The sequence below is a fragment of the Quercus lobata genome, chromosome 4, assembly GCF_001633185.2.
Source record: "Quercus lobata isolate SW786 chromosome 4, ValleyOak3.0 Primary Assembly, whole genome shotgun sequence".
Classification (NCBI taxonomy): Eukaryota; Viridiplantae; Streptophyta; class Magnoliopsida; order Fagales; family Fagaceae; genus Quercus; species Quercus lobata.
In genome coordinates, this window is record NC_044907.1 from 72,525,584 (window position 1) to 72,545,353 (window position 19,770).

General features: G+C 38.5%; 1 protein-coding gene and 1 pseudogene across 1 annotated transcript; one reads left to right on the plus strand and one right to left on the minus strand.

The window, feature by feature from the left end:
• Positions 1 to 4,730: 4,730 nt before the first annotated feature.
• Positions 4,731 to 12,442, minus strand: LOC115988153 (annotated as a pseudogene).
• A 5,461-nt stretch (positions 12,443 to 17,903) lies between these two features.
• LOC115985754 lies at positions 17,904 to 19,037 on the plus strand. Its single transcript, XM_031108655.1, has one exon. The coding sequence runs from the start codon at positions 17,904 to 17,906 to the stop codon at positions 19,035 to 19,037; it is 1,134 nt and encodes a 377-aa protein (XP_030964515.1).
• The last annotated feature ends 733 nt before the right edge of the window (positions 19,038 to 19,770 follow it).

The window sequence follows — 19,770 nt, forward strand, 5'->3', positions numbered from 1 at the left end:
GCCGAGGAGATAGGACGCCTACTTTTCAGCCTCCGTTGCCTCCTTGGCCAACTGAGCCGCCTCCTTGGCCTTCTGAAGATCTGTCTTCAACTCCAACACAAGTTGCCTTGAAGTGGCCAGCTTTATCTCGGTCTGATAAAGCAACTTGTGCTGGTCCTCAGCTTGAGTTTGGGCATTCTTCAGTCCTGCCTCAACGCTCCTTCTTTCCTTCTCCTCGGCAGTTAGCATGGAGAGCAACTCCTTGTTTTCCTCCTTCGCGGTCCCCAAGGCTTCTTTAGTCTCGAGGCGGAGGTGGACCTCGTTCTTAACATTGTTTCGGGCCTCCTTAACCCATTCCTTGGCCACAAAGACCTCCTGGGTGATCTGCATAAAAACAATATAGCAACCCCATGTAAAAAATAAAATAAAATAAAAAAACCTTACTAGTACTTAATAAATAAAAAGTATGTGGTTGTGAACTTACCATGGCAAGGTCCCTTTTTAAGGACATGAAGAGGTCTTGCTGCTTCAGCTTCCTCACAGCGTCCATATCCTTGGGTAAAAGAAGTAGCTGCTCTAAGGCCTCAGCTATGTATGTAGAATGACCTCTTTGGTACTCCCTAACAGAGGCGTTTCAAGGGATGGCAGCCCCATCTACCTCCAACCGAGGAGACCAGGTATGTTGCTGTAGGTGCACCTCGGCCAAAGTTTGCTCCTTCCAACTATCCACAGATGTGGACCTCTTGTCCCTAGGGTCTTTGGCCACTTTATGTTGTTTGGTACCCTTCTGAGGGGCCACCTCCCTTTGCTCAAGCTCCTACACTAGTCTTTTCCTCTTTAGATTTGGAATGGCATGCAGTCCGAGGTTAGTAAGAGGTGAAGAGAGAAGAGGGGGAAGAGTGGGAGGAACTTGGGACTTGGGGGCTTCTTTCGAAGTTAACCCCTTTTTCCGTGCGGCCATGAGGCCTCTTAGACCCTTATTCCCCCAATTCAATGCCATCTCGTCTTCCTCTTCCTCTAGGGTACTATGTGGACAGGTAATCACCAAAATCAAGGCATGGACACCTGAGTGCCTATCAGGCTCATCCTTGGCGTCCGAGATGTGAACTACTTGAGCCCTTTGAGTCTCCTCCTCTTCAAAGTGAAATTTGTCTATCTCCTCCTCGAGTGATAAGTGTGAAGAGGCAATCTCCTCCCTTAGTACTGCTGCTGCCTCAGGCAAAGCCTGTTGAAGTGGCAGTACAACCAGTGGAAGGTCTTCTCAGTCTAGGAAATTTGGGATTGACACGTCAATCCGAGACAGCTGCGAGTCGCCTGCTCTTATGGCGTGGCCTATTTCTTGATATATCTTCGAGATGGGCTCGAAGTCCAAGATCAAGTGGACGGCTCGCAACTGCCTATCCTCACTTACAAAGATCTCGGACCTCAGCAAATAATTGAGAGCTGCAATGTTGGTCAGACTGAGCTTGGGTGCTATATGCCTCTTGTCTGCAAGAATAGCCGAGGAGCGAAACATGGTTAGAAAGTTAAAATCCATCATCAAAGAGAGCAAAACAAGAGAGAAATAATAACATAGTTAAGGTTAAAAGATCTAAATCTCTTGCTAAGGAACCTAACTCTAAGGTATCCCACCTGGCTTTCTCTCTCGGATGGGGCACTGAAGGCCATCATGCCACGCTCTCGAAGCTATCAGGTAGTCGTCTTTCATACCCATATTAGATTTGGGGAGGCATGAGACGAGCCTAACAATAGGCAATCTGGACTTGAGGTAAAACCCCTCGTCAGCGAGTGAGTGGCACTCGTACATATGGACCACATCATGCTAGGTGAGCCCCAAACCCAGATACTTGTTTAGTGCATCGACGCTGCCTAAAACCCTAAAATGGTTGGGTGCACACTGATGAGGACACAACCTATGGTTAATGAGGTAGTCTTGGGTTATTCTACCCATAGGGAGCGTCATTCCTCCTTCTATAAAAGCTATCATGGGAATGATGACTTCCCCCTCTTCTCTATGTGTTAATGTTGGTCTGGAGCACAGTACCGCAGAGTAACTTCCTGTGGTATATAATATCTAGCCTTAAAGGCCTCTATTTTTTCAGGGGAGTCTACTAGGTTCTTGATCCTACCCATTCGGTTGAGCTAAAGGGAAAGGGATGAGGTCTTTAAGGAAAGATAACAGAGACTAAAAGGCTGAGGAGATTGGCCGAGGAGAAAAAAGCTTAAGGATTTAGAAACTTACAAGAATAATTACGGTAGTTGCTTCTGGTACCTCTTAAGGGTTTGAGTTTTTTGAGAAAAAGGACTTGGAGACCTTAGAAGTTTGGGAAGCTTTGAGAGTTTGAGAGCTACGGATCTCTGGAGAGTTTGAAGACTTGTGAAATGGGGATAAATGATTTCCCTAGATGCCTTATATAGATGAAGGAGTTGAGTGGGAGTTATCCTGCCCAAAATTTAAGGAGAAATATCAATCGTAGGATCTTCGTCTCACCGTTGGATGCGGGGAACAAAGCGCTGCCTGGAGCAATTAATGACGCAACGCAAGCTCCGAAGCGTCAGTAGTAGTTATGGGATGCGCAAAACGGTTATCCTGCGTGTGTGAACCAAAGAAATGAATGATTTTAATTCTAAAAAATCAAAACCCCACTTTTTCTCCTCGAATAAGAGGGAAAAAATGGAGTTTTAAAGGGCTATTGTAGGGATAAGGGCCCAAGATGTATATTGGGCCTTGGGTTTTGGCCGAGGACGTTGATTGGTCCGAAGACGAATAAACAATAGTAAGAGTGTTAAATTCAAAGTACCATAAGTAACATGCAAGTGGAAAGGTTAGGAAAGGTGGTCCGAAAAATTCGCTCTCGGCACGGTCTGAGGAGATGAGTTCTAATACAATTTTTTGGATCAATCTTTCTTTCTTTTGTTTGATTACCTTTCAAACTCATTCTATCCGTTGTCCAACTCATTAGGGTCTAGTTCTCTAATCCACTCTCTACAAATTTATTGTATTGGGCTCATTGAGCCAATATCCCTTTACATTTTGGGTTTGGGCTTCAAAATGTGTCCCTACAATTAAGTTTGATGGTAAACTCCTCAAAAAAAAAAAAAAAAATTGATGATCAATTTTCTTATATGTCTATTGATTTACATATCACTTTATAATACTTTTTTTTCCCACCAAATATAAAAAGAGTTATAAATTACTTTATTTGCTCCTCAAATTGTGTTTGAAGGATCCGAACAAATTTCATTTCCTCGTATGAAGTATTGAGTTACTTAAGTTGAACATTTAGGACTCGTTTGGTAATGTTGTTCTAGTAACGTTGTTTAAGTGTTGTGCAAATACGTGTAGGTGAAAAAGTGTTGTGGAAATATGTGTTGTGTTGTTTAAACAACAAAAACACAACACAACCAAACAGGCTTTTAATCACCGTAGTGTTTATTCGATCTATATACTTATCTTTCAAAATTATAAATAAATCAAAAATCAAAGATAAATTTTTGGGTCTATTGTGAGCAGGCACATCGAAGTGTCTAACAAGGTAAACACTCAACAAACTCGTATTGTAAAGTTATGATTTACAACTATGTTTTATTTTGGCTTTATTCCATGACACAAAAAGTTTTGTAATTGCATTAATTTTGTTCCTTGTATTTGTAGGATTTTATTATATTGGGTTTAGTATTAAGCTGGTGAAGAATTAAGCATGCAATGAAGATCAATGCAGTTTTGCGACTAACTCGCAAGACGAAAAGGCCACGTGAGAAGCACATGCTAGAAGCTGAAGAGTCAAGTGTCAGGTTGTATTTCACAAGTACTTCGTGAGACAGGCCATCTTGTGAGATATTCATGAAACTCTCTGTCAGGAGGTAAGTGTGACTTTCTTACACTTCACCCATAATATGTATATGCTCATTACCCACAAAAGTAAAGGAGGCTATTTAGAGAGAAAACCCTAGATAGGTTTCTACAACACACCCACCCTTATTAAAGAGAGTTACTCATCCTCAGTAGAGAAATCCTTGTAGCCTCTTCTCTTTTCCCTTTCCCATTGTTATACCTTGAGAGAAGATTTTTACCCAAACACAACTCACACATATTCAGAGTGTAGAGACTGTTTTGGAGTTTGGGAAGTTTTAGGAATTTGCCAAAAGAAGCCAGTAAGACTTGGCGGATGCAATCAGGCAGTATTACGGGATTCGGAAAGCTAGTGAAGACAAGACTCTGAGAAGTTTGTTGATAACAGGAGCTTGGAGGGTTCAAGTACATTGGGTAGACTAAGCTTGGAGGATCTTTTGTTATTCGTGTACTCCAACTTATTCACTAATGGATCGATTTCGACTTAGAGGGTTGCAGAGAGATTTTTCGCCGAGTTCTTCGATTTCCTCTTTGATCACATGTCTTGGTGTTATCTTGTGTTTGCATCTCTCTTCCCTTACTCTTTAAGCTTTATATTTATTGTTGCTTGCTTGCTTATGGCTTAGAGAGTAGTTCCAGTGATTGCGCTTCATTTACTCTTATTTCGCACTTAGATAAGTTAGAGTAAAAATAATTAAGCTATATTTTTCTTAAAATTAGGGGTCTAAACAAGTATTAGTGTTTTCACACTAATTTGAGCTTTCACATATGATACAAACCCAAACTAAAAATAGTACAAAATGCAACAAACACGATAACTAGACCATCCAAGAGTCAAAGACAGTCCCAACCATTACTCTAGTCCAAGCCAAGCTTTTTCCTCAACTACACAAGAAACTCAAACTTTCTTTTGGTTAGGAAGACTCTTAGCCTTTGTGTCCTTTTGCTTGCACATCTTAGCCCATGCAACAATGTTGAGGCACTCCACCTCTATGCTGAATTTGCCAAACATCTTAAAGGAATAGAGCCGATTGTAGAAAGTGATCAGAGCAATGTCCACAAACCCAAATGTTTCGCCCCCAAAGTAAGGCTTATCACTAAGCTCTCCCTCCAATATCATAAAGCTTTCAATAAATTCCTTCTTCGCTTCCTCACGCTATTCTCCTTTTGTGAACCATATCCTCTTTTCAGCACTGCACACCTGTATTTCATCACACTAGCATTGCATTATCACTATCCAAACAGAATGGACAATGATGAAATAATTATTTTCAAAATCAAGTGTACTAGTAGAATTTCTTTAAACCCAAGTTGGAGAAAGGAATCGGCATATCAACCATGCTTGCCTGTGTTAAAGATAGAGAGAATCCAATGCATTTGGATATAGCTTTTCTGCTGATTTGTTTTTATTAAAAACGACAGGAAAACTTATTTATTTATTTATTGAAAGTTGGTTAAATTATAAAAACTTATAAATAAATAAATAAATTAAAAACTAAAAAAAAATTATATATATATATGATAGAAATACCGAATGATTGTATATTGTATTTCTCAAGGATGAAATAATATACATGAGTGCCTTTATACATGAAAGAATATACATGTGCTATACAAGTAATCTAGTTGGGCTTAAAGCCCACAACACTATACATGTTAACAGCCCCCCTCAAACTCAAGGTGGATGTGAGACCAACTTGAGGTTGTCAACCAAAGTATGAAGGCATCCTTAGGATGTGACTTGGTGAAGATATCTGCAAGTTGATCTTTAGAAGAGACTGAGATCAGCTTGAGATCACCATGGACAAGATAATAACAGATAAAATGACAATCGATCTCGATGTCTTTAGTCCGTTCATGGAAGACATCATTGTGAGCAATATGAATGGCACTCTGGTTGTCACAATAAAGAGGAGTAGCAGAGGATGTAGACACACTTCAGTACTAGAACGGGCCACATGAGTTTGTTTCTTACTTCGCCATGAAATCAAAGAAGAATCAAGAAGAAAACAATAACCAATGGTGGTCCTGCGATCAGTGGGATCTCTTGCCCAATCAATATTAGAAAATGCACGAAGAATAAGAGGAGACTGAGCAGAGTAGAAAAGACCATGGAAGAGAGTGCCTTTTAGGTATCGAAGAATGCGCAGAATAGTAACATAGTGAGTCGATTGTGGAGCAAATAGATATTGGCTCACTTGTTGAACAGCATAGGAAGTCTGGACGAGTGACAGTGAGATAGACTAGGCTGCCAACCAAGCGTCTGTAAAAAGAGGGATTAGACAATGGTTTCCCCCCTGAGGGAGTCAGATACGCATTAAGCTCAACTAGAGTGTCAACAGTCTTGTTATCAATGAGTCCAACTCGAGACAAGAGTTCAGAGGCATACTTGGCTTGAGTAATATAAAGTCCATAGGTAAAGTGAGTGATTTCAAGACCAAAGAAGTAGCTGAGATGTCCAAAATCTTTCATCTCACATTGCTAACTGAGAAAGTCCTTGAGTGCTTGAATGCTACTGAGGTCATCACCAGTTATAATCATATCATCCACATATAGGAGAAGTAAAATAGTGCCTTTGTCAGTGCGACGAAGAAATAAGGCAGAATCATAATGACTGGCCATGTAACCCAAGCGAGAGATGATGGAGCTGAATTTGGTAAACCAAACTCGTGGAGCTTATTTAAGGCCATAAAGTGCACGTCGAAGGTGGAAAACCTTATTGGAGTCAACAGAGAGACCAGAAAGAGGTTGCATATAAACTTCTTCACTTAAATCCCCATTAAGGAATGTATTTTTGACATCCATCTGAAAAAGGTCCCATTTACTAGCAGCAGCAGCAACAACTAAGAGGGCACGAACAGATGAGATACGAGCAACTGGAGCAAAGGTCTCTTTATAATCGATCCTATACTCCTGTGTAAAACCTTTTGCAAAGAGATGAGTTTTGTACCACTCAATGGACCTATCAGAGCGAGTCTTAATCTTATAGAACCACTTACAACCAACCACAGATTTCCTAAGGGGGAGTGTCACCAAATCCCAAGTATGATTTTTAGATAATGCATCAAGTTCCTCTTTCATTGCAATCTGCCATAAAGGGTCAATGGAAGCCTCACGATAGGTGTGAGGCTCGTGTAATGTAGCAAGGGCAATGTAATAATGATAGTTAAGTAAATGTGCAGGAATGGATCTTACTCGAGTTGAGTGACGAGGTGGAATGTATTGTACAAGATCTTCAGGAGAAGCAGGACCAGGGGACCCAAGCTCAGGGTTAGGGTTAGGTAGCTCGTCTTCGACCTGTTCATCTTCCACCTGTTCATTAAAGGGTGAACTAGGAAAGGGATCAATGATATCTGGTAGTTGGACAGAGAAGTCCACAGGAGAATCAGGAGCAACTACAGGAGGATCAGGAGCAGCTACAAAAGGAATATGTGCCTCATCTAGAAAAAGATCTAAGACAGAGGAGGAAGATAGGGAGGTACGGAAGTAAGAGAGCTTGACAAAGAGGCGATGTTCCCAAAAGACAACATTGTGGGAGATACGAAGACGATGAGAGACAGGATTATAATACTGATACCCCTTTTGAATTTCACCATAGCCAAGAAAACAATAAAGCCTTGATCGAGGCTCAAGTTTGTTATGCTCATATGGCTGAAGAAGAACAAAACAAGCAGAACCGAAGGAGCGAAGATGGTGATAGTCTGGAGGTGACCCAAAAAGGCACTCATATGGAGTTTGATTTTGGATAACAGGACTTGGAATGCGATCAATAGTATGAACAGCATGAAGAACAGCTTCGCCCAAAAAAAGAGTAGGAACTTTAGCAGAGAGAATAAGAGCACAAACAGTGTCAAGAATATGACGAAGTTTTCATTCGGCTCTACCATTTTGCTGAGAGGTACCTGAAAAAGTTAGTTGATGAACAGTGCCATAAGAATGCAAAACAGCTTGGAAAGCATATTGAGTATACTCAAGAGCATTATCTGATCGAAAAATTTTGATGCGTTTGGAAAATTGAGTTTCAATCATTTTTGCAAAATCATAATATACTTGTAATAATTCAGAACGATGTTTCATTTTAAAAATCTAGCTATAGCGAGAGTAATCATCAACAAAGACAATAAAATATCGAGACCACCAATACTAGAGACAGAGGAAGGCCCCCAAACATCATAATGAATAAGGTCAAAGATATCAATGGATATTGATTCACTAATATTGAAAGGCAAAGCTGGTTGTTTTCCTAACTGACATGAGACACAATCAAAATTTTCTGTAGACACTGAACCTAACAAACCTCTAGAAGCCAATTATTGTACTCGAGAGGAAGATACGTGACCAAGTCGAGCATGCCAAAGTGCAAGGGAGGGAACAAAAGAAACTACAGCAACTGCAGCAACAGAAACAACAGCAACAAGTGGAAGACGAAGGTTGTCCATGGGAAACATATGCCCAACCCTGGGACCGGTCCTAAACTCCTGTCTTGTCCTTGGATCCTGCATAATACACCTAGAATAATCAAAGATAATGTGATAACCCAACTCAGCTAATTGTCCCACAGAGAATAAATTGTAAGAAAGGTCAGGAACATTAAAGACCCCAGGAACTGAGAGGTTGGAGGTCGAAACGGAACCTATATTATGACCAAACATTGTGGAACTATTTGCTATGTGAATATTAATAGGGTATGGTGCAGGTTTAAGTTCAGAAAATAAAGACGAGTGAGGTGTCATGTGATTGCAACAAGTAGAATCCATAAGCCAAGAGGTAAGAGACATACCAGATAAAGCTGAGAGAGAAGAGGAATAAGATGCATTACCAACCATACGAATGACACTAGCGATGATGTTTATAAGGTCATATCTGGAAATGGTAAAAGTAGATCCAGAAGACTAAGACTGTGGAGAGACGGGAGCCATTAGTTGGACACTCTCAGTGTTAGCAATAGTAGCAGTAGAAATTGAAATAGCTGATTTGTTACGATGATAGCAAGTCTCAATACTGTGGCCAAAACGTTTACAAAAATTGCAAAAATGTTTGCTGGATTGTCAGCTACAATTGTTGCAAAAGGAAGAAGGCTTGTCCTTATTCTTCATTTAGAAGCAAAATATGCAAAAATGGACTACAAAAAAGAAATCTACACAAAAAATTGGGTAAGGAGCACCTGAACTATAAAAAGTCAATCCTAGCAAAAAGTCAACGGTCAACCTTATGAAAGTCAACGGTCAAACCTGCTAAAGTCAATGGTCAAACCCTTAGTAGTCAAATGATGACGTCAGCGGCTGACGCAAGCAAGTGACGTCAACAACGGCACAACTAGGGCTGATGTGGATGACATCAGCAATGATGTTAGTGAGAGGGTTGAGGGGCGTGTAGGCGCGTAGGGGGCACGTGACCTGGAGATGCAGCGCGTGGGAGCGCGTCAGGAAAAACCCAATTGTGCAGTGGCGTGTGGAGGCACGTGGGGCGCGTGAGCTACGAAACAAAACCTTTGGGCAGCACGTGGAGGCGCGTGCAGTCTTCGGTGGAGTCGAGGCTTCCATGAATGTGTAGATTGGGGCAAGTAGATCTTAGTGGTACCTTCACAAACGTAATTGGAGCAATATTTGCAGTGGTGATGCAAAGGGCAGTGGTCTGTGCAATGTGAAGCTCCTTAACGATGGCGGCTACAAGTCCGAAACCCAAGGATGACAGCTGGAAGACGTCGGAGGTTCAACGGCGAGAGACTACAACGGCTGCTATGATGGCGAAAGCGATGTTGAGAATGGAGTCACAGTAATGAAGACAAGACTACTAAGAAAAGATCAGAGCAGTGGCTCTGATACCATGATAGAAATACTGAATGATTGTATATTGTATTTCTCAAGAATGAAAGAATATACATGAGTGCCTTTATATAGGAGGCATATGAGTGCAATACAAGTAAGAGTGTAGTACAAGAATGTGTGCTATACAAGTAATCTAGTTGGGCCTAAAGCCCACAACACTATACATGTTAACAATATATATATATATATATTATAAGCATGTGTGTGTGTATATATATATATATATATATATATAAAATTAACTACTAGACTCTCTTGATAATGTAACAAATGTCATGAGTAGAAGGAAACTAATTCCATTTGTTCTCTTGTAAAATGTTTTCCACATTTTCCAAAGTAGGTTTCACTGTAAAATCTTAGTCGACTCGAAAAGATTTTAAAGCTAACTGGAAAGCTCTTTATAAAATTTCATATGATGTTTTACCCAATAAATTTTGATAAAACATTTTTCAAATTGGTAAGCTAGCACAAACCTCCTCCCCCCACCCCCAACACTCGAATCACATCACAAAGATCCCCTCCCTCCATCCATCTCCTTTCTTTTTTGCTCACATTGGCGATCATCATAGCGTAAATTATAGCGGTCACTTGAGCCTTGATTGTGGTGGTCATAAGATTCTAATTAGATGTGGTTGGTGGAGCCAATGGTGGTCGGGTATCAACTAATCATGGTTGGGAGGCTTTGATCATGACCAAGAGGCATTAATGGCGGCTTGGGACCCTAATTAATATGGTGGTTGGAGCCGTCGATTCGATCGGATTTGGAGTTGATAGTTGTTTGTGGTAGGGAAATTTCATAGCTTGTGCTTAGAAATTTTTTCATTTTATATTACACCAATCATCTAAAACACGTTTTTAAAAATACAAACAAATACCAAAAAGAAAACATTTTCCCGACCCAAAAACATTTTCAACTAAAAATATTTTACATTAATTTGGAAAACATGTTACATGCAAACAAATACAAATGGAGTGTAGTTTAGATTCAATGTCCAAATTTCCAAATTATCTAACTAATTAATTCAACATGATCAATATGAAAAGCAAACATGAACCATCAATATTTCTGTTTTTCCACTTATTTTGTTCTTCTTCCTTTTTATCCAATGATATATTAGTAATCTTTTTATAACATTACGGGTTCAACTCATTTCTAATTGAATTTTATTAAATAAAAAAAAATCTATTATTAATAATCGAACTATTACTAGCATGAGAGTTTTTACAGCTAGCGAATTTAGTGCAATACACCTAAGCTAAAATATTAAAAACCCACAACAGATTAAATAATACTAATACTAATACTAATAATAATTTGTTTTAAAAAAAAAAGTAATAATAATTCAGATAAAATGCTCTCCTCTAATTCGTTATTGATAGCTTAGGACTAGTTTCCTGCTTCTAGAAAAATACAACTATAACTGCTAATTAAGTAAGAATACTAAATCGTGAACCAAATCAAACCGTAGAAGAATACTTCAAAAATTGCACGCAGAAACGTACTTTTTTATCAACAAAGTCAGCCCAGAACCTGGCAATGGCTCTCTGGAAAGGATCAGTAGGTAGCAATGGAGACCTGGGCGGAGCTACATTGGTGACTGGGGGGCCATGGCCCCACCAAAAGTTTTTTTAAAAATTTTAGAGTAGGTAAAATTGCATCCTTGAATCATTTTTCTAAGAATTGGCCTCACATGAAAAATTATTCCCCCCCCCCCCCCATTTGTCCACGTTTAATATTTTCCCTCATTTATTATTATTTTTTACTGCTGAAACTCCTTCATATCTTGATTAGAAGTTCTACTTTTTCAATTCCCAAGCTTCAATATATTTTTCTAATCTAGTGTGAGTTGATATCGTTCTTTATTGTTATTATATTGCTCTATGTTGTAAGCTGAGATTGTTGTCCGCATTTGTTGCTACTTGCTAGTAAATGTTGCTCTCTGTTACTGAATATACCTGTAGCTATTTTTTCTGCTCTATTTTGGTGTGGCCATTCTTTTGCCTTTGTATTCTTTCTTTTCTTTGCATAAAATTTATAATTTTGTCTCAAAAAAGAGTGCTGAGCTTATTTGAAACTAGCAAAAATGACTTTAAGATCTTGAGAAGTACTAGAGTATTCTTCTCTTTCTATTTTTTTTTTTTTTTATTAAACCAATTGATAAGATTTATTCAAAATACCAAAGTTATCTTGTATTTTTATATATAATTTCATATTGGCTTATAAGGATTTTGTTATTTTTAATTCTAAAATTTTTATATTTTCTTGTAGATGTAATTATTATATTTATATTTAATTTCTTGAATGGTTGAACTTATGGTTGTTAAAAGGACTAAGAGAAACTTAGAAGGGAAAATGAACTTAAGATACTTAATTGGTCATTTAGTTTTTTTAAGTGCTAATAAGAATTACATTGATTAAACCAATGCACATAAACATATATGTAGCATTTTGAGTTTCTCTTGAATTGTGACTCACTACAAGATAGTTTAACCTCGGCACCCCTAAACCAAAATTTCTAGCTCCGCCCCTGAATGGAGACTTGTCCTTCCAGACCTCATCTATGTACTGAATGATGACGAAAGACTCACACACCAGTTTCCCGTTGTGGATGAGAACTGGAATCATCTTGTTAACCAGGTTCATCTGCAGAAGCAGAGGGGTCTTTTGCCACAAGTCTTGCTCCTTCTACCCATAGTTGATTCCCTTCTTGGCCAACGCAATCCTAACCTTCATGCCAAACATGCTAGGCCAGAAATCTAGTAGAACCACCTCGTCTGCCATTGTCACGGAACTCAAATGATTGAAGCAATGAGGGGGAAAGTGAGATATAAAGCAAAAGGACGTGCAGGAGAGCTAGATTTATAGCACATACACAGTGGCCTGGGCTATTATTAATAAAACAGAAGCTGTAATAGGATTCTACGTCAAAGCACCAAAATAAAATACTCTATATATAAAAGTGGTGGGCTTATTGTCTTGTACTATGAAGTTGCCTCGTTTTTATCTAGAATAATGAATTGTACTATAAATTTATGTAATTCATTTGTTTAAATGTTTCTCATATAAAATATAAATTAGCTAAGATTATTAATATAATATTTACTATATATGTATTATTGCATTATGCTATACATCTTGCGAATATAACAAACAAATAAATTAGTTGATTCAAACGAAAAATGCATATACATATAACAAAAGCTCGCAGTTCGTGCTCTTTGGATATCACGATTGCATATATATATATCTTTTGTCGTTTACAATGGGTATCAAACTATGATCATTATCTTTTAATTAGGTGCTTAAGCAGGCCCGCAATGCCATTGCTTTCTTCCTACATGTTAATCTCCACACTGCCTTCTGGTTTTTTTGTTTCTTGTTTTGGTAAATAAGGCATGCATTAAAACTAAATTCCTAACGACCAAATGAAACCAACATGGTGTCTAAGACAAATACTTACAGAGCTGCTTCGGCAGGGACTAAGTGCACAACAAAATCCTCCATTTAACAACTTCTCTTCACTACAGTATCCGCACATAAGTTAGTTAGCCTGAAACTATGCACCACGCAACCTTGGGGGAAAGCTTACAGTAAAATTCTGCATTCAATCCCAATGCTTTTAATTGTTAGAATTAATTTCTTTGGCTAATGATAATATCCATCTTAACTAATAGGTTGACAATCCCAAAATCCTTTGGCTAATGATAATATCCATCTTAACTAATAGGTTGACAATCCCAAAATCCTTAGCCCACGATTAAAGCATCACCATTTTTTTTTTCTATACATATATTATTGGAGGTAGAAAGATTTGAATCTTAAATATTTCTATTAAAAATATAAAAAAGTGTCAGTTGAGTTACAAAATTCTTAACAATGTATCACTTATTAAGATCCACAAGGCCCCAACTTTTTGCCTTTCCATATATATATATATATATATAACCATGTATGTATGTATATTGGTTTTAAAAATCATCTTGTTTTTTGAGATGCAAAATTGTTAATTAAATTTTTTTTAAATAAATATTTTATTATCATCTCGTTTACAATTTATAAGGAAAATTGATTGTCAATGACTATTCAGTAAACTTATAATGATATATATATATATATATATATATTGGTGTGAAACAGTTTAGGGTTTCAATTTAATTAGATTTTGAGTAATGCTAAAAAACACAAACTATTTTATAACATTTTCATAAAATGTTGATGTGGTCAACCTCTTATTGGTTTTCATCTAAACCCACTATTAATATCACTTTTTCATTTATCAATAATATATCACTCACCACATCAGCAGTTTGTAAAATTTTTTGTAAAAAAGTTTGTATCTCTAGTATTATTTTTAGATTTGAGTAATACTATAGACACAAACTATTTTACAACATTTTTACAAAAATGTTGATGCGGTCAATCTCTTATTGGTTTTTATCTAAGTCCACTATTAATATCATTTTTTCATTTAACAATAATCACTCACTATGTCAGCGGTTTGTAAATTTTTTTTATAAAATAATTTGTATCTCTAGCATTATTCTTAGATTTGAGTAATACTATAAACAAAAACTATTTTACAAAATTTTTACAAAATGTTAATGTGGTCAACCTCTTATTGGTTTTCATCTAAACCCACTATTAATATCACTTTTTCATTTATCAATAATATATCACTCACCACATCAGCGGTTTGTAAAATATTTTATAAAAAAGTTTGAATCTTTAGCATTATTCTTAGATTTGAGTAATACTATAGGCACAAACTATTTTACAACATTTTTACAAAAATGTTGATGTGGTCAACATTTTATTGGTTTTTATCTAAATTCACTATTAATATCATTTTTTTATTTAACAATAATCACTCACTACGTCAACGGTTTGTAAATTTTTTTGTAAAATAATTTGTATCTCTAGCATTATTCTTAGATTTGAGTAATACTATAAACACAATCTATTTTACAAAAATTTTACAAAATATTGATGTGGTCAACCTTGGTTTTCATTTAAACCCACTATTAATATCACTTTTCATTATTACTAATAATCATTTACCATATTAGCAGTTTGTAAAATTTTTTGTAAAATAATTTGTATCTCTAGCTTTATTCTTAGATTTTTATTAGCTCAATATTTTTAGGGCTTTGTAAAAGAAGAGTTGGAGAGAATGCAAAACCTGCAATTTTTTTTTTTTTTTTTTGGACAAAAATCAATTACCATTTTACAAGTTTGGGGTGTGGTTGTAAAATTGTAGACGCCTTTTGTTTATGCAATGAGGGGCCTCCAGACACTTGATAAATTTTTGGTATAAATGGGGCGTTTATGGCCTAAGTTGCCTTAGCCTAAAGCCAGCCTTGGGGCCAGACCACTCTAGTCCAAGCCAAGCTTCTTTCTCAATTGCACAATAAACTCATAAATCTTCTTTTGAACAGGAAGACTCTCAGCTACACATTCCTTTTGCATGCACCTTTTACCCCATGCAATAATTTTGGGGCACTCTATTTTTGTGGTCCATGTCCTTTTCTACATCGTTCTCTTCTATTTTTGTGGTCCATGTCCTCTTTTCAACATCGAACACCTGCATTTACGCCAACAATATTGTATTATCACTTCCCAAAAAAGAAGAGCTACTAGTAGAATTTCTTTAAACGTCATCAAGTTTGAGGGAGGGAACATAAAAACTTTGCTTGCTTGTGGGTGAGAGATAGAGAGAGACTTATACAAAACTCCTAAAAATGTAAAATGACAGACTACTAGACTTTCTAGAAAATATAAGGCTACCAATGTCAAGAGTACGTAGAAACTAGGTTCGGATTCAATAAAACATCTTAGTTCAACATGGTCAATATGAAAGGCAAACATGAACCATCAATTTTCCTTTTCCTTTTATTATATATATATATATATATATATATTTTTTTTTTTTTTTTGGGAAATAATATAGACAAAAGACACAAGAATGGGAATCCTTCTTATTATTTTTGCTGAGATATTATTATTATTATTATTATAAATTTATATAAGTCATTTGATTAAATATTTCACATATGAAATATAATTGAGATAAATCTAATATTTATTTTTGTTAAGAATATAATTATTATATAAATAAAGCTATACATTTCATGAGAATAAATTAATAAATAAACATATAATTTACTTGATTTAATAGAAAAATATAATCCATTAACTTCAACTTACCACATTTCGACAAAAACTCACTTCTAGAGGTGCTCTTTGGATATAATGATTGCATCTTGATGGTCCTGAAAATATATTCGTCCACCATAGAAGGACGATAATAAAGGACGATACTGGAATCAACCAAGCCCGGGAAGAACTGCCTGACAAATACTCAACCATCGTCCCTCAGTTATGGCGAGGTGTTACATAAACAAATAACGGTCTTCAGCACCATTGGAAGATCATTCTATCCATTTAATACCTCGCGTAGGCGTTACGAATCCTGCAATGATTCGACCATCAAAGCAAGGCCAATGGCTAGGAAGAGAGATCCTATATATGCCCATTGATAAAGCCCGCAAAGAAGGTACACAATTAGAATCTTCAAAAACACTAATATTATTCTCTTCTCAATTGCTAGCTATTCTAACTTTGGTATCAGAGGCCCGTTGGTAGGCGCCACACCGGTATCCTTATTTCCTTTTTGAATTGTCTCTGGATCAGGTTAACTCGTGGACGATTCCCGTCTGGACGAATCTCTTTGCTGACAATCCCAGCATCATCAGTTTGGCGCCGTCTGTGGGGACGAGTACTATTCAACACGTGATTTTTCCCAATTAACTCACGAGTCCAGATAGAAACCAACACTAACCCAAATCCTACCGCATTGGCTCTACAAATTCAGTCACTCGCAACCACTGTGGAGGAGCTTACCAGGAAAAACCAGGAGATGAGGCAGCGGCTGCAACAGGAAGATAACCGTACAAATGTCAACAGGGATAACGATTAAGACAGTAACAAGAGACAAACCAGCACCCTAGAAGAGGTGAGCTCAAATCTCCTCAAGGAGATGAGGAAAGAGATGGACGAATTGAAAAAAGCCATCAAGGGAAAGACGAACCAGAGCTTGGAAAGGATAGTCAAGAAGACGGATTCACCTTTCACTGTGGCTGTCCAGGAGTGCCCGGTGCCTTCTAAGTTTCGTCTACCACAACTAGAGTCCTTCAACGAGCTGAAAGACCCACTGGATCACTTGAATACCTTCAAGACGACCTTGGGTCTTCAACAACCCCCTGACGAGATTTTGTGTCGCTCCTTTCCCACTACCCTCAAAGGAGCAACCAGGGAGTAGTTCAACAAGTTGCCAATGTCATCCATTGATAACTTCAAGAAGCTAAGCAGTTCCTTTGTCCGTCATTTTGTCGGCGGGTAATGTCCAAAAAGGACTGCTGACCATTTGTTCACCATCAAACAAGGAGAGAAGGAACCATTGAGGTCTTATGTAACACGCTTCACCTAGGAAATGCTGGAAGTAGACGAGGTGGATGATAAGGTACAGTTCACGACCTTTAAGGCAGGGTTGAAGTCCAGAGATTTCGTGGCTTCCTTGGCCAAAAATCCCCCCAAAATGATGGCCGAGGCATTATTGAAAGCATAGAAGTATATGAATGCTGAAGAAGCTCTGGTAGCCATTGATGGAGCAGAAAAAAGCAAGGAAAAGAAGAAGGAGAAGGAGGATGATCGGAGAGGACAAAAAAAAGATCAAGTAGATCGATAGAACGACGAAGGGAATAGACGGAGAGAGGAAAAAAACCCTCGTCCAGTGAAGTTCACACCGTTAGTGATGCCTGTTGACTATATTCTGACGGAAATAAGAGATGAACCTTCTCTTAAATGGCCGAGGCCACTCCATTCATCGCCTAGTCTATGCGACAAGAGGAAATACTGTCGTTTTCACAAAGATCATGGGCACTACACAGAGGATTGTAGAGATCTGAAGGAGTAAATTAAAGAACTTATACGGAAAGGAAAACTACAACAATATGTGAAAAGGGGAAATTCCAACAAATACAGCCAGAAAGGTCAGCACGGGGGCTCTAAGAGGGATGAAGACCGCCCATCACCTCATCCACAGAATGCATTAGGAGAAATAAAAACTATCGCAGGGGGACCAACCACAGGGGGATCATTCAGATCCCTCAGGAAGTCACACCAAAGGCAAGTAAATAGTGTTCACAGTCTACCTCCTCTGAAGCAAAGACAGACAAACCAAGACATGTACTTTTCAGAAGAAGATGCAAGGGGTATAAAGCAACCTTATGATGACCCACTGGTCATTATGATCATAATTGAGGGGTTCAATACGAGGAGAGTTCTGGTAGACAATGGGAGCTTGGTTGACATTATTTACCTTTCTGCCTTCCAGCAGCTAAAGCTAGACCCAAAAAGGCTTCGTCCTTTCAAGTCTCCCCTCGTCAGTTTTAATGGAGACAAGGTATACCCCAGGGGGATAGTGACGTTGACAGTCACTACCGGTTCATACCCCCTCCAGGTAACCAACCAGCACAATTTCTTGATGGTAGACTCACCCTCGTCCTACAATGTGATCATAGGACGACCTACACTCAACCGCCGGAAGGCTACTACTTCCACGTACTGTTTGAAGTTGAAATTTCCAACAGAACAGGGGGTCGGTGAGATAAAAGGAGACCAAGTATTGGCAAGAGAGTGTTATCAGGCCGTCTTAGCCTCAAAAGAAAGCCATACGTGGACAATCGAAGAAAAAACACCAGAGATCATTGAGAAGCTAGAAACGATAGAGTTGGTTGAAGGAAGTCCATCAAAAACAACCCAAATAGGGACGAATCTAAGTCCCAGGATGAAGGAAGGGATCATCAACTTCCTGAAAGATAACCTCGATGTATTTGCTTGGAGCCACAAGGATATGCCAGGGATCCCAGCAAGCCTCATCCAGCATCACCGGAATGTTGACCCAGAGAAGAAGCTCGTCCAACAGAGAAGAAGAGTCTTTGCCCCCAAACGAAACAAAGCAGTAATGGACGAAGTAAATAAATTGCTTGTTGCCAATTTCATTCGGGAAGTTCACTACCCTGAGTGGTTGGCCAACGTGGTCATGGTCAAGAAAGCAAACGGGAAGTGGAGAATGTGTGTCGATTTCATAGATCTTAATCAGGCCTGCCCGAAGGACAGTTTTCCCTTGCCTGGAATTGATCAGCTGGTAGACTCCACCGCCAGACATAAACTTCTCACGTTCATGGATGCATTTTCCAGATATAACCATATACAAATCAAGAAAAAACTGCCTTTATCACTAGTCAAGGGCTCTATTGCTACTGGATCATGCCTTTTGGACTCAAGAACGCAAGGGCCACCTATCAAAGGTTGGTGAACCAGATGTTCGAGAAACAGATCGGGAGAAACGTGGAGGTATACGTTGATGATATGCTCGTCAAGATCAAAGAGGAAGTGGACCGCTTGGACAACCTCAAAGAGTCGTTCAACACACTCAAACAGTACAACATGAAGCTGAACCCGTCCAAATGTGTTTTCGGGGTTTCCTTAGGGAAATTCCTCGAGTTAATGGTGTCGCAAAGGGGAATTGAAGCAAACCCCGAGAAAGTCAAGGCCATCCTCGAAATGTCTTCGTCAAAAACGGTCAAAGAAGTACAATCCCTCACAGGAAGAGTAGCAGCCCTCAATAGGTTCATCTCTAAGGCCACAGACAAATGTCTTCCCTTCTTCAAGACTTTGAAGAAAGTGTTTGCTTGGACGAAGGAGTGTGAACAGTGTTTCAAGAGTTGAAGCATTACCTAAGCAACCCCCCACTTTTAAGTCCGTCCAAAGAAGGCGAAGACTTATTATTGTACTTAACGGTATCTCTCACGGCAGTCAACGCAACGTTGATTAGAGTAGAAAACAGATTGCAACTCCCTATATACTACGTCAGCTAGGCTTTTCAGGGTGCCGAGGCGCGATATCCTCGCATAGAGAAGATCACCTTTGCCCTAATAGTGGCTTCAAGAAAACTTCGTCCGTACTTCCAGGCTAATCCTATCATAGTAATGACGAACCAGCCGATCAAAAAAGTGATGAACAAACCCGAGGCCGCAGGACGAATAGTA